The following is a 16,414-nucleotide window of genomic DNA, read 5'->3' as shown; positions in this document are numbered from 1 at the left end:
CACACTGTTCCATGATGACAATCACACATACGTATTTGTAGGCATTTAATAAATAATAACTAATATTTAATACTTGTCTCATATTTAAGTGCATTGTTTTTTTGTTTTTTTTTTGACGGTATAACGGTATTAAAACTGACACCGTAGCTATTTTTAGATCCCGCGGTATACCATATTACCGTATTACCGCCCAAGCCTAATATGTATATAAATATATATATATTTTTTTATTATTATTAATTTTTTGTTTTAGTATGTCCTTGTCTTTACTCTTCAGTTTTTTCTTTTTATTGCCACTATTGTTGTTATTGCTGGCACTATTAGTAATACTATTATTCAACAACCTGTATATTGGGTATTACATGTATATCTGCGCACTTTGCTACATGCAGATTTTCTATGGCATGTTTTTCTGTGTTCGAAAAATACTAAATAAAAACAAAAATTGATGGTAAAAAGAAATAAACATAAACCAAACATCTCATAAATCCCAGAGAAATGCTCTCACCTCCAGCCTCTGCACGATCTCCCGAATGTCCTCCCCGCAGTTATCGTGCGCAGAAAACATCACGCACTCTCCGCGCTCGTAGAAGATCTTGATGCTCATGATTCCAGACGACCATCCGATCACGTCCCGACAGGAGCAGTTGAAGATCACGTTTTTGGACTCTTCCTCCACCAACACGATGAACTCATTGGACATTCCCAGCAGACATTCAACATCTGTTGATTGGCCGAAATCTCTGGCCACCACGCTCCAGGTCACCGCGCCGTTACTCTGCAGATGAGCGTCTTTCCGTGGTTTAACCCGCTCCTTCTTTTTAGCTCCGAGAGTAATGAAGCTGAACTTCACCGCTGAATCCACAGTAGTCGTGCTTACAAAGTTCTCCGCTAGGTCCTTTAGATACTCCTGGCGCGTTCGGGTGGCCATGGCACGAAACTTCTCAGATTTATGAGCCGCGTTTTCGCCGTTGATCACCTTGGCCAGGAGGAAGTCCCTGAACACGGCTGATTTGGGAAAAGTCACGCCTTTGGGAATTGGAGGGCCGAATGGAGGCACGTCTTTCGATCTGGAAACTGCAACACTGCAGAAAAAATGAGGAGAGATTTGAGGGTGTGCTAGGCCTGTCACAATAACCAATATATAGACTTAGCACACAACACATGGACATGAGCTACAACACCAAAAAACATTCAATTCTTAATGAAATCAATCATTTGGGGTATTACAGTGTAATAGTTTATCTGCAGTGTGGTATTGAGAGAGCTCTGATGGTTACTGTAGACTTTACTGTCCCCTTTTGGGGCGATTTGTTCAGCAGCATAATACAGGGTGGGCCATTTATATGGATACGCCTTAATAAAATGGGAATGGTTGGAGATATTAACGTCCTGTTTGTGGCACATTAGTATATGTGAGGGAGCAAACTTTTCAAGATGGGTGGTGACCATGGTGGCCATTTTGAAGTCGGCCATCTTGGATCCAACTTTTGTTTTTGTCATCAGTAAGTGGGTCATGTGACACATCAAACTTATTGGGAATTTCACAAGAAAATCAATGGTGTGCTTGGTTTTATTCTAACTTTATTCTTTCATGAGTTATTTACAAGTTTCTGAATACTTATAAAATGTGTTCAATGTGCTGCTCATTGTGGTGGATTGTCAATGCAACCCTCTTCTACTCCTCTTCACACACTGATAGCAACACCGTAGGAGAAATGCCAGCACAGGCTTCCAGTATCCGTAGTTTCAGGAGCTGCACATCGTGCATCTTCACACCCTGCATCTTCTTATGAAGATATTTTATTTAATAAAGTTAATATTTCATTGACTTGAATATAAGTAACCATGTATAATATAACTATTAACCCGTCATCTAAAATCTTAGAAATAATAATAAAGCCTATTGTTTGGTCATGTCTAGAGCTTGATTAATTTGATTGACATCCTAGGCAATGAGGCCTTTAATTCGCCTGACTGAGCGTGTGCTTATTGCATGCAGCGCTGAATTTGGTAGCACAAAAACTCGCTGTGATTCAGGTGAGAACTTTACCAACGACTACATGCACCGCTGAAAAACTTTTTCTTCTGCTGCGCATTGAATAAAGCGAATAAAGATACACTTAACACCATCGATGTCGGCATAACAGTGCTCAGTCACACTGTTGCTTTCGTTTTTTTTAAACATGAAAACACAAGTTTCAGCTAATATTTAAATTTAATTGAACAAAGGGAGCCGCTTGCATAGCGTTACCAAGGCAACAACTGATGTAATGTTTCAAAGAGCTTTGTTGCAGCACGACAGCAAAGAGCTTCGAATGAACAAGAGGCGACACTCAATAGAACGTTCCATTGCAACAGCCCCGGATTCCGCCATTTTGGAGTGAAATCGGTCGGCTGTCCATTGGATCTTATTGCTGTCGCGATGGCAAGCAGCTGCTTTGTTTTTTTATTAATCTATTTAAAAAGCGCATTAAAGCTGAGATACAACCTGAAAGACGACAATACAACACTTACTAGCAAAATTATCAGCACTTTTAATAGTTTATTTCACAGACTTATAATTTGCTGTTGTTCTATTGGAGTTTTCATTTAAAAATGGCTGCCGCGCCATCTAGTGGCTGTTTCCAAAATCGCACTAGAGTGTTGCCTCTTGGTGATTTTATGCTCTTTGATGCATTATCAGTGCTGTCTGGCCTGGTTTGGCACAGAACGGAACGGTTCAGCATAACGAACGATTCAGCATGATAGTGGAAAAGCGGCTAATCATTTAGGAATTATGTTATAATAGCTGACCTTCAGAGCTCATAGTGACTGACCTGTAGCAGACGTTCTCAGTGCAGGGGTTGTGCACTTTGACGATGACGAACACGTGCTGGAAATGCGAGCGGATGTTTTTGGGAGTGAAGGGCAAAGCACCAGGCTCCTGAAAAACGATGGTGACGATGTCATTTCCTATGTGTCTCTTTCTGAGCAGCTGTGGGAGAGGAGAAACAACACAAATCAATAGTTGCGTCCCAAATAGCACACTAAACACTTATGCACTTACACATTCAAGTGTCTAGTATACAGTTGAGTGTCATCTCAAATGGAAGACTAATACTTTTTACTAAACAGAAATTTGCACATTTTGTTAGAGTATATTGGATATTTTTGCCGATACTTGTATGTTTATTTCTGGTTTAGTTATTTTGTTGTACCTGTAATATGTACAGGCAGGGTTCAACGCTAAAGATTTTTTCAACTGGCCCGATTGGACCAGTGTTTCAGATTTTTACTTGCCCTGGCAAAATTTTCAATGGCCCCGCGAAAAAAAAAAAAAAAGTTAATTGCTATTTATTAGCCACATATATTAAATAATGTGTCACGAAATAATGTATGTGAATGCAGAATTTAAATGTTTGAAAAATGTTAAATATTTAGCAGTAAAACATAGCAGTATGGAAAATGCGCAGGTATTTTATTCCAAAAAAAAAAGGTGGCTGACTTAAAAGTGACGACAAACTATGCAAAACATCACTTCAAAATTTTTTTTTCGTGCTGTACTCATTTAAATGTTTCCACAACGTTAGAAACAGACGTTTTCTTTTAGCCTCATAATTTGATGTTATGGTCATGTTGCCGTCTATTTAAATTTAGTGACAAGGCAGCACTGCCCCGATCGGGCCAGCAATGATTCTGTCTACTGTCCCGAGCATCTCTCACGCTGGCCCTGGGCCATCGGGCAGTCCTTATTGTTGAGCCCTGACAGGTCAGAATTATTCGCCCCCCGTTTATTTTTTACCCAATTTCTGTTTAATGGAAAGCAGATTTTCTTTAACACATTTTTAATTATAATAGTTTTAATAACTCATCTCTAATAACTGATTTATTTTATCTTTGCCATGATGACAGTAAATAATATTAGACTAGATATTCTTCAAGACACTTCTTTACAGCTTAAAGTGACATTCAAAGGCTTAACTACGTGTACTACTATCATAGGTCACTGATATGTTTTGTACAGTAAACATGCTCATATGACAAGTCAGAGATTTTTGAATGAATGATTTACATTAAAAATGATGAATTACTTAATTTTAACATAATTGAAGGAAACACACACACTACTATCTGTGATTATTTATTAAACGTCAATGCTGAACAACTGAGACTAAAACACACATTGCCTAAAACCAACAGACAGTTTGTGAAAATAAATAACTTGCACTTTTGGAAACAAAACAAATCATTGTCTGTGCTTTTCATATTCAAAGTAGAAAATAAGCAGCTTCTCTTCTAAATAAAATAACTCTTGTATATCCTGTAAATGATATTTTAAACAGGGCATTTCTTGCATCTTCTGTTAACAATTATTTTCTATAATATAATAAATACTATCATTTACAGTACTTTCATGTATTTAATATGTGTAATTATAAATAATAATTATTATTAATTTTTATTATTATACATAATTAGCATTAATTAATAATATAGCAAATTAAAAATTAATACAATTAATTTCAAATACAGTTAATAATAATAATAATAATACTTTTAAAATACAATTTATAAATAAATACATATAAACAAAAAAAAGCTATCAAATATAATTTAGATGAAAGTGTATTTCGACAGTATTTAAGAATAAAAATAATTATATTAAATAAAATGCTAAACACACTTTCATTAAAATAAACGTATGACATTTTATTTGTTTAAGATATTTTAACTATATATAAATTATTATTATTTATATTATACATCATTTGTAATAAAATAGCTAATTAAACATAATAATACAATTAATCAATTTACAGTTAATAATAATAATAATAATAATATACTATCATTATACTTTAATAATACTACTACTAATAATAATAATAAAATTAACACAAATTTAATTTAAGTTAATATTATTAAGCTTGACATAACTGACACAAAATAAAGCTGTATTACAAAAATGGAAGACTATTTAAATTCCCACATATAAATTTCCATCCATAAACACAATATGCGTGTCAAAAATATATACATTTTTAATATGTGAATATGTGTGTGAGTCAGTCTTCATATCTCCAGTGACTCTGAAAAGAGCGTCTGCTCTTCTCCATTGACACATTAACTGTGGGCTGCAAACAGGATTGTGGGTAAGACGGGCGGATGAGGACCTGTGCTGGAGTCTTCAAGCTTACGGACGGGGATTTATTCGCTAATCCTGCCCAATCACATAGAATTGAAGATGGAGAAGAATAAGAGGGAAAATCCTCTAATCCTGCCAATCGACTGTCAGAGAGGTGAGACACAGCGAAGACAAACACACACAATCATCTTACTCTGCTTTACTAGAGACAAACACATCTCAGAGAGCAGAAAACTATTGGCTTATATAACGTATGCAATATATTTAATGCCATTACATTTACAGTTTTAGATGCAATCCAGTGTTTTAACAAAACTGAAGTCAGCTGCAGAGGGTAGAATCAAAACATGGCTGAAATTAACCGGCAGCATATTATTTGATTTTATTCCCTAAAAAATTATATGATTTAAAATAAAATAAAAAATAAAAAAATAAAAATAAATAAACAAAAATAAAATAAAATAAAATAAAATAAAACAAAACAAAATAAAACAAAACAAAACAAAACAAAACAAAACAAAAAAAAATAAATGAAACAAAACAAAACACAAAATAAAATAAAACTAAACAAAAATAAATAAATAAATAAATAAAACAAAACAAAAAATAATAAAATAAAACAAAATAAAATAAAATAAAATGGTGCAGTAGGTAGTGCTGTCGCCTCACAGCAAGAAGGTCGCTAGGTCGCTGATTCGAGCCTCGGCTGGGTCAGTTGGCGTTTTTGTGTGGAGTTTGCATGTTCTCCCTGCGTTTGTTTATAGGTTTTCTTCGGGTGCTCCGGTTTTCCCCACAATCCAAAGACATGTGGTACAGGTGAACTGGGTAGGCTAAATTGTACGTAGTGTATGAGTGTGTGTGAATGAGTGTGTGTGAATGTTTCTCAGAGATGGGTTGCAGCTGGAAGGACATCCGCTGCGTAAAAAAAAAAGGGACTAAGCCGAAAAGAAAATAAATGAATGAACGAATATATATTTGTATAATCACCCTGCAGACAGACAGACAGACAGACAGATAGACAGATAGACAGATAGACAGATAGACAGACAGACAGATAGACAGACAGACGGATAGAACAATATATAGAATGATAGATTGAACGATAGCTTGAACAATAGATTGAGCGATAGAACAATAGATTGAACAATAGATACAACAACAGATAGAACGACATATAGAACAATAGATAAATAGAATGATAAAGAACGACAGAAAAGTAGAATGATACATAAATAGAATGGTAGACTGAATGATAGACAGAATGATAGATTGAACAATAGACAGAATGATAGAACAATAGATAAAATGAAAGACAGAAATATTGATAGAACATTGGAACAATAGATTTAATGATAGACAGAATTTTAGAACGATAGAACAATAGAGAGAATGAAAGATAGAATAATAGATAGAACATTTGAACGATAGAATGAACGATACACAGAAAGATAGATAGAGAGAACGATAGATAGAATAATAGAATGATAGACAGAATAATAGAATAATAGAACGATAGATAGAACAATAGAATAATAGAACGATAGAACAATAGAAAGACTGACCTGCTGTCTGTTGTTTGGAGTGTAGGGCAGGAGTGTGGAGACGTGGAACATCAGCTCATAGTCTTTATATGTGGTGTAGAGAGAATGAGTGCCGGTCGAGTCCGCTGAAAACAACACACACAAGCAACCACAATATTATTTATTCATTATTTAATTATTTAGTAAATAATTATTCAGTACTATTTCATTTACTTTGTGTAGATAATAATAATAATAATAATAATAATAATCCCCATCATGTTCATCTTTTTTAATAATCATAATATTACTAACAACATTAACAACAATAATATGTATTATTATTTATTTATTATCTAATTATTTAATAAATAATTAGAGATTATTTTTATTCATTTGTGTAGATATTATTATTATTATTATTAATAATAATAATAGTATTATAGTATAATTAAAAGTATATTATTTAAATTGATGATTATTAGTTGTTGTTGTAGTACTAATTATAATGCAAATACTACTACTACTACTACTAATAATAATAATAATAATAATAATAATAATTAACTATTGTTATTATTATTAACATTATTACTATTATTAGTAGTACTAAACAACAACTAATAATCATCAATTTTAATAATATTATACCTATTAATTGTATTATATTAATAATAATAATAATAATAATAATTATAATAATAATAATAATCCCATCATGTTTATTATAATAATAATGATAATATTACTAGCAACATGTATTATTATTAATTTATAATGTAATTATTTAATAAATAATTATTTAGAGGTTATTTTTATTAATTAGTGTAGATATTATTATTATTATTATTATTATTATTAGCAGTAGTAGTAGTAGTATTACTATTATTATTTTACTATTAATATTCTTAGTAATAATAATAATAATAATAATAATTGTTATTATATGTTACTGTTATGATTATTAACATTATTGTTATTATTATCATTATTATTATTTGAGTTTTTATTAGTACTAAAACAGCAACTAATAATCATCAATTTAATTAATATAATATAAATGAACAAGTAAACAATAAAACAGACAATTATATTTTTATGAATGTATGTACGGGTAATGTACTGTAATGTATCCCTGTGTTGTGAGCGTTAGTATTAGCATTAGCACATACTCTTGTTGTCCAGCTGAGCTCTGTATTTGGTGAAGCCCTTCAGCCGAACTCTCTGACCGAGCAGATCCAGAAACTCGTCCAGCGGTGCTCCTGCGTTCTCATTATTGTACATCTCCTCCTCTGTGCTTTGAGCCGCTTTACAGTACAGAACGCCAACCTTATGCTGGAAACTCAGCTGAAACACAACAACACACACATTATTATCAGTGATATCATGCTCAACTCAATACAGTTACTCATTAAAGGACAGGGCTCCCATTCAAAGCTCACAAAAGAATTAAATATACAGTACTGCGCAAAAGTTTTAGGCCAACATTAAATCTGTTGTTTTACTGAGAGTATGCTGGATGTACACTCACCGGCCACTTTATTAGGTACACCTGTCCAACTGCTGTTAGAGCAAATATCTAATCAGCCAATCACATGGCAGCAACTCAATGCATTTAGGCATGTAGACATGGTCAAGACGATCTGCTGCAGTTCAAGCCGAGCATCACAATGGGGTAGAAAGGTGATATTAGTGACTTTAAACGTGGCATGGTTGTTGGTGACAGACGGACTTGTCTGAGTATTTTCAGAAACTGCTGATCTACTTTCACGCACAACCATCTCTAGGGTTTACAGAGAATGGTCCGACAAAGAGGAAATATCCAGTAAGCGGCAGTTCTGTGGGCGCAAATGCCTTGTTGATGCCAGAGGTCAAAGGAGAATGGCCAGACTAGTTCCAGCTAATAGAAAGGCAACAGTAACTCAAATAAGCACTCGATACAACCGAGGTCTGCAGAAGAGCATCTCTGAACACACAACACGTCCAACCTTGAGGCGGATGGGCTACAGCAGCAGAAGACCACACCGGGTGCCACTCCTGTCAGCTAAGAACAGGAAACTGAGGCTACAATTCACACAGACTCACCAAAACTGGACAATAGAAGATTGGAGAAACATTGCCTGCTGTGATGAGTCTCCATTTCTGCTGACACATTCAGATGGTCGGGTCAGAATTTGGCCTCAACACCATGAAAGCATGGATCCATCATGCCTTGTATTAGCAGTTCAGGCTGGTGGTGGTGGTATAATGGTGTGGGGGAGATTTTCTTGGCACACTTTGGGTTCATTAGTACCAATTGAGCATCATGTTAACGCCACAGAATACCTGAGTATTGTTGCTGACCATGTCCATCGCTTTATGACCACAGTGTACTCATCTTCTGATGGCTACTTCCAGCAGGATAACGCACCATGTCATAAAGCGTTAATCATCTCAGACTGGTTTCTTGAACATGACAATGAGTTCACTGTACTCAAATGGCCTCCACAGTCACCATATCTCAATCCAATAGAGCACCTTTGGGATGTGGTGGAACGAGAGATTCAAATCATGGATGTGCAGCCGACAAATCTGCAGCAACTGTGTGATGCTATCATGTAAATATGGAGCAAAATCTCTGAGGAATATTTCCAGTACTTTGTTAATTCTATGCCATGAAGGATTAAGGCAGTTCTGAAGGCAAAAGAGGGTAGTAAGGTGTACCTTATAAAGTGGCCGGTGGGTGTACTGTCAGGTCAGTCTTACTGAGTTGTTTGTCATGTCTTTTACTGTGATTCACTCAGGGGGAATAAATGATCTTTTAGTTGATGTATAGCATGTAAATTAGGTTAGAGTTTAAATTATTTTGGAAACATATTTGCGTCTTAAACAACTGCAAATTGTAGTTGTTTAAGACACAAAATTCGATGTAGGAGAGGGGTTGTTTGTCCTGGTTTGAGCTGCATTTCTATTAGTGTTGTTAGCAATATTGTCTGAATTGATGAATTGTGAATGTTGAAAAGTACAGATAGGTTTTAATCCATTATGCCAGTCCTTCTGGAAAGGACTTCAGTGGTAATACTTGTCATTTTAAGCAAGATAATGATCCGCTAACTGCAACGAAATCCTATTTAGAGAAAGAAAACAGCTGATGAAACAAGGACAGTCATGAAATGGCCCCCATAGTGTCCAGACCTGAATATTATAGAGGCTGTATGAGATCACCTGGACACAAAGAGAAAGATATGACACTCTAATCCTAAAGATGAACTCTGGAAAGTGCTAATAGAAGGCTGATATCATTACACAGCACTTTATTTCAGAAAATTTCAGGGTGCGCTTGAGCTGAAATCTCCAAAAACACCAGCATGAGCCGCTTTCAACACAAATATAAAGGTGAAGCGTGTCATTTTACTGCCATTGCGAGATCACAAAATTACTAGATACAGTTTCAGCAGGAAATCCTGCCAAAACCTGATGCTCAAATTATAAACAGCAGCACAAATAATCCACGTTGAGTCGTTCCAGTTGGTAGCAATTCAACACGCTACCCGTAATCTCCTGCTGGAGCTGTGAATCTCCTGCAATGAACACACTCAGAGACTCTTCTGGGACAAACCTTCAGACTGTGATCAAACACACTCTGCGTCTCTTACTCTTATTTTCTTTCGTTTGTGGAGAGGAAAAACACTCTGGGAATATTCTGACAGCTTCTGATCTCGAAAAAGCAATGTTTACTGCAGACGCTTCAGCTTTAATGTGACACAATTCACTCAAATCTACCATTACTCTAATGTCTGAGTGACAGCATTTATTATTATTATTATTATTATTATTAATTCATTTTTTTCGGCTTAGTCCCTTTATTAATCTGGGGTTGCCACAACGGAATGAACCGCCAATTTATCCAGCGCATTTTTATGAGCTGATGCCCTTCCAGCTGCAACCCATAACTGGGAAAAAGATGATGATGATTATGATTATTATTATTATTATGATTATTTTTGTTATGATTATCATTAGGATTATTAGGATTATTATGATTATGCATATTATGATTATTATTGTTGTTGTTATTATTGTTATTATTATTATTATTATTATTATTATTGTTATTATGATGATGATGATGATGATGAGGATGATGATGATGATTATTATTATTATTATTATTATTGTTATGATTATTATTATTATTATTATTATTATTATTATGATTATTATGATTATTATTGTTATGATGATGATTATCATTATTATGATTATGATTATTATTATTATTATTCAAATCAGATGTTTTCTGTTTAAATGAGTTTAAAATGTAATTTATTTCTGCGACTAAAACCAATTTTTCAGCATCATTGAACTGGTCTTCTGTCTTACATTAATGAATAAAATAGCAATAATTTGGTAAAAATCACAATGCAATTTTTATTTATTTAATATACTGAAAATAGTCAATTAAAAATAAAGTAAAACATAAAATAAGAGCAATATAGATCTGTTTGTTTATCCTAAAATTGCACAGTGGCACCAAAAACATAAAATTTTCCTAATTTAAATAATGATTTTATTTTACACTAAAATTGCAGTGTGACGTATCTTATCTTATTTTATCTTATCTTATTTAGAAACTTACTAACATATTTATAAAGGGAATACAAATAAAAAATAAGGCACCACAATATCTACAAAAATATGTCTAAAATTAATAAAATGACATAAAATAAATTTGTGTCATGATCTTGTGTTTGTAGAGAGGAAAAACACCCTGGGAATTTGCTGACAGCTTCTGATCTCGAAAAAGCAATGTTTACTGCAGACGCTTTAGCTTCATTGTGACACAATTCACTCAAACCTACCATTACTCTAAAGTCTGAGTGACAGCATTTATTCATTATAATACAGCATAAAGAGTGAAATATTATTAGTCTTCAAAAGATATTTTATTTCTATTTGAATACGTTTTAAAATGTAATTTATTCCTGAGAGTCAAAGGTAATTTTTCAGCATCACTGAACCGGTCTTCTGTGTTTTATCAATGACTAAAATAGTGATATTTTGGTGAAAATCACAATGCAATTTTCATTTATTTAATATAATAAAAACAGTAAAGTAAAAATAAAGCAAAATATAAAATAAATAGATTTGTTTGTTTGTCATAAAATTGAACAGCTGCACCAAAAACATTACATTTTCTTACAAAATATCTTTATTTTACAGTAAAATCACAGTGAGGTTTCTTATTTTATCATATTTTATTTAGAAACATTTCAACATATATCCCAGGGCAATAAAAATAAGGCACCACAATATCTTCAAAAACATGTTTTATATTGTTTATATTTATATCATGATCTTGTGTTTGTGGAGAGGAAAAGCACCCTGGGAATTTGCTGACAGCTTCTCATATCAAAAAAACAAAACAATGTTTACTGCGTTAACTTTAACATGACACAATTCACTCAAATCTACCATTGCTCTATTGTTTGAGTGACTTATTTAAATACAGCATAAATAGTGAATATTGTTATCTTCAAAATAGCTGTTTCCTGTTTGAATATGTTTTAAAATGTAATTTATTCCTGAGACTCAAGCTGATTTTTCAGCATCATTAAACCAGTTTTCTGTGTTAAATCAATGGTTAAAACAGTAATATTTTGGTGAAAAATTGCAATGCAGTTTTCTTATTGTATCTTATTTATTTTGTTTTAATAAAAATGAAAAAGGTGCCACAATATCTATAAACATGTTTTATGTTTTATATTTAGGAAGAAAATAGCAATATGTTTTTTGTTTTTTTTTTGCTGTTGTTGTTGTTACTACTACTATTATACATTTTTTTATTAAATTTTTATTTTACAGGTGGTATTGATTCAAAATATTTTTACTTTACAAAAATATAATTTTCAATAAACCTTTAATTTTAAATGTTTGAGGGATTTTTTAGACAAGTTCCAAAAAATGTGCAATAATCACAGAAAAACTCCATATATTTAATACAATAATTAAATTCCATTCGAAAAAATCTTAAATATATCAATAATATGTATTATATACAACATATAAAAAGTAAAATACCTGAAAAAAGTGTTGCAGGCAACTGTTGCAAACAACTGATTTGTGTTGAATTTAAACAAACAAATTAAGTTTAATAATTTTTTACTTAATTTGTTTGTTTAAATTCAGCCCAAATAAATTGTTTACAACCACTTAACGTGAAAAAATTGAGTAAATCCAAGGAATCATCTTTGAATAATATTTTTTTTCAGAGTACCTGAAACTGTACTTAATACTGTTATACATGATTATTGTACAATATTATGAAACATTAAATATAGCTATATATTTATCATATTTGAAGCCATACCAGAACTCGAAATAAACCTTTTTGCTTGGTAGCACCGGTGCTCCTAACTTTAAAAATGTAGGCGCATCAGCCAAAATAAGGTCACACTCATAAGCACCGTCACAAGTTTTATACAAACATATTTATTGCATTTGAAATCAACACTAATCAAACTAACAAGCAAAATATATATACAAGCAAGCGTGAGGAAAATATGTCTCAACGAAATGCCGTTATCACAAGAAAATAGATTTTTATAACAGAACTGAGTGACCAAAAGGTACACGGAGCGCTCACTGGCCCTGCATGCACTGCTTGACATGAATGAATCTGTTAACGGTATAACTGTGCTGTTTTCACGGGTGCTGTCAATCTGATATTGCACCGATGCTTTTGACATAAACTGTAACTTATTATATGCATACGTCATGTTAATAGCAATAGTTTCAATGAGTAGCATTATTAGTTTAGTCAGTGTAAGCCCGTTTGCGATGGTGTACGTGGTGTTAAATTTTACATATATCTGCCAATTGTACGGTGGACAGCATCTGGCGATTATATGAAGGATTAAATAGAAGCTCTTGTGCTAGATGTGGCAAACAGTTACCTGAAAATTCCATCCCACAGACTTTTCATAGCGGACTTGAAGCCAGTGGAAGTCTTTTACCCCCTCGTCGAAGAGTGTAGGTGGTGGATTACCATTCAGCACATGATCACTACTAAGATGTTTCATTATTTGTAACTTTAGATGTCATGGTTACTAAAACAAAATCTGTCAGTGTAATCTTCATTCTCATCTTCAGCGCTTTACAGTTTTTCGCGGTAGTAGCTCTCTCTGTCATCCCAAGCCAGAAGGCGCTGACTGAGTGATTGACAGCTAATATTTCAGTGCTAGAGCAGTGGGCCAATAAGAAGAACATGAAGGCGGGGCAAGCATTACGGACTTGGCTTTGTTTACTGCAGCAAGTTAACATGACAACTGTTTTAAACCATTCCTGAGCGCTGCGTTTCGAGTTTCAAGTGCAGAGAAAACTGGTCACACACAACAATTTTTTGCACTCGCACACATGCTCCCAAATATATTTTGAAGTCGCATAGGTAAAATTTCGGGCGCATATGCGACCAAAATGGTCGCAATTTCGAGCCCTGCATACCTCTTACTATTATCATCAGTAAAACAGTCATTTTTTATACATATAATGAACTTTTCAGCATTCTCTGATCATTAACACTTCTACAGTCACTTATTTTGATTAATCTAATACATCATATCTTTAAAAAATCAAGTGTTCAATTCATCAGCAAAAGTCAGTAGTGTTCATTCATTTTCCTTTGGTTTAATCCCTTATTTATCAGTGGTTGCTACAGCAGAACGAACCACCAACTATTCCAGCATATGTTTTACAGCCCTTCCAGCCGCAACCCAGTACTGGAAAACATCCATTCACATATGCATTCGTACACTACACCCAATTTAGTTTGATTCACCTATGGCGCATGTGTTTGGACTGTGAAGGAGCACCCGGTGGAAACCCACGCCAACACGGGGAGAACATGCAAACTCCACACAGAAATGCCAACTGATCCACTGGCCTCTGGTAGTGTATGATAGACAAAAAGAAATGACAGTGTTTGGGTCTCATTTGACACCCGGTCTATATTTATAACTGGAGCGATCTACAATAAACACTTCTCTTTATGGTGATAATGAAAGGTTATTGAGAGTGTGGGAAAGCAGCGTCTCTGTTTATGAAATCAGATATAATGTCAGATATTTGAGTCTGTCCCCAATCACATTTCCACTCGGAGGCGGGAAATCAATGAGCAACTGGAGCTGGTATTGATCCGCTCTTAACATTATATCGGCTGATTTTCTCCCTCAGAACCGAGACATCATCTGAAACTGTCTGACAGGTGCTCCGTGGGGAAAACAGCTCTATTTTATCATGTTAAAGCTTTTCATTTGTCTTTGTTTTGCTCTTGTTGTTTGCGGTTTTTAGTAATTGTTAAGCACATAATTTTATTGTATTTATTATTTTTTGTTTTTTATATCAGAAGTGTCTTAAAATGCTCCAAATTATGATTCATGGGTAATATACTAAAATGCATTATTCACCAGGGCCGTGCAATTAATCTAAATAAAATAGCAAAATCGCATTATGATTAAATGATTTAAAGGCTTGGATTAAATAAATGCTCCCTGTGGTTTTCCATCAAAATCAATGGTTGATGGTTTGACATAAAATTAAGAACAACAAAATATTTACTGCTGTAGTTTAGAAAATTTACAATTTCTTAAATGTTTATTGTTTAATATTAGAGAAAAACAAAAGTTTGTTTTACAATGTATTGTTTATTTATTTATTATTTAATAAATATAAATTAACATTATTTATTTATTTATTTATTTAATTTTACTATTGGTAATCTGATGAATAACCATAAAATTATCCACTTTGCGCCGTGGCGCAGGGTCTAACAGGGTTGAGCTTATTCTCTTATTGAGTTATAGGTGTGTTTTGAGAATAAACCAATCAGAGTCTCATCTCCCATTCCCTTTAAGAGCCAGTTGCAGCGCGCCATAGCGCATTTGCTATTTACATGGTGGACTTTGTAATTGGAAAAACTGAAAACTTCACTAGAGAGAAAACAGTTAAACAGAGCATCCACAGCACGAGAATGAGAGATGAGCCTCCTCATTATTTACTTTCACTTTCGCTCTCGCGGATAGGGAAACCTTGTACACACAGACATCCATTAGCCTATAATTAATTTTGTTTGTTAAGCGCAAATATTTGTTTCAAAACTATTTCTAAATTCAGTTCTAATTTCCAGCAAATGAATAAATGAACAATAATAACGAAGTGTGTTCAAAAACCTGAGTTATATCCTAATAGGCTATATGCCGAAGCATGCTAATGGGACTTTTAATTTGCCAGTAACCTGGGTTAAGCACTACCGGCGAACTGTATGCCAATTCAAAAACCGGCGCATTTAGGGCTTTATTTTGATGGTCAATGCACAGAGCGCAAAACGCAGGGCGCAAACGCTTTCAGGGCGTGTCAGAACGCATTTTTGGTAATTTAAGGATGGGAAAATCCGCTTTGCGCCGTGGCGCATGGTCTAAAAGGGTTGAGTTTATTTTCTTAATGAGTTATAGGTGTGTTTTGAGAATAAACCAATTAGAGTCTCATCTCCCATTCCCTTTAAGAGTCAGCTGCGTCGCGCCAAGAGCGCAATCGCTATTTACAGGACGCAAAGTAAGTCTAAGTGGAAAAACTGAGCATTTCATCAGCAAACAGTTAACAGTTTTTTAACAGAAAGCTGTTAAACAGAGCATCTACTGCGTGAGAATGAGAGATAATGGATCACTTTCGCTCTTGGATAGGGAAACCTTTACGCACAGACATCAATTAGTCTATAAATAATTAATTGTGT

The 16,414-nt window shown here is 33.8% G+C and overlaps 1 protein-coding gene and 1 long non-coding RNA gene across 10 annotated transcripts in view; both read right to left on the bottom strand.

Moving 5' to 3' along the window:
* LOC147841212 (uncharacterized) overlaps nt 1-16,414 on the bottom strand; it is a 1,204,737-nt gene that overhangs the window by 678,517 nt on the left and 509,806 nt on the right. The gene's annotated exons all lie outside the window — the stretch shown is intronic.
* sipa1l2a (signal-induced proliferation-associated 1like 2, genome duplicate a) overlaps nt 1-16,414 on the bottom strand; it is a 288,056-nt gene that overhangs the window by 132,156 nt on the left and 139,486 nt on the right. For all 9 annotated transcript variants that reach the window (XR_015506408.1, XM_087279788.1, XM_087279790.1 and 6 more), the window contains exons 7-10: nt 7,821-7,995; nt 6,691-6,794; nt 2,820-2,977; nt 509-1,085 (exon numbers count right to left, since the gene is read on the bottom strand). Coding sequence is in view for 8 of the 9 variants with exons in the window: in XM_087279788.1 (XP_087135914.1) it covers nt 509-1,085; nt 2,820-2,977; nt 6,691-6,794; nt 7,821-7,995 (1,014 nt within the window). In the remaining variant the exon portion in view is untranslated. The remainder of the gene's footprint in view (nt 1-508; nt 1,086-2,819; nt 2,978-6,690; nt 6,795-7,820; nt 7,996-16,414) is intronic.

This window comes from Danio rerio, chromosome 13 (assembly GCF_052040795.2).
Source record: "Danio rerio strain M-AB ecotype USA chromosome 13, GRCz13ab, whole genome shotgun sequence".
In the NCBI taxonomy this organism is placed as follows: domain Eukaryota; kingdom Metazoa; phylum Chordata; class Actinopteri; order Cypriniformes; family Danionidae; genus Danio; species Danio rerio.
Note: the sequence above shows the minus strand (reverse complement) of the source record. Positions and strands in the feature narration are given on the sequence as shown.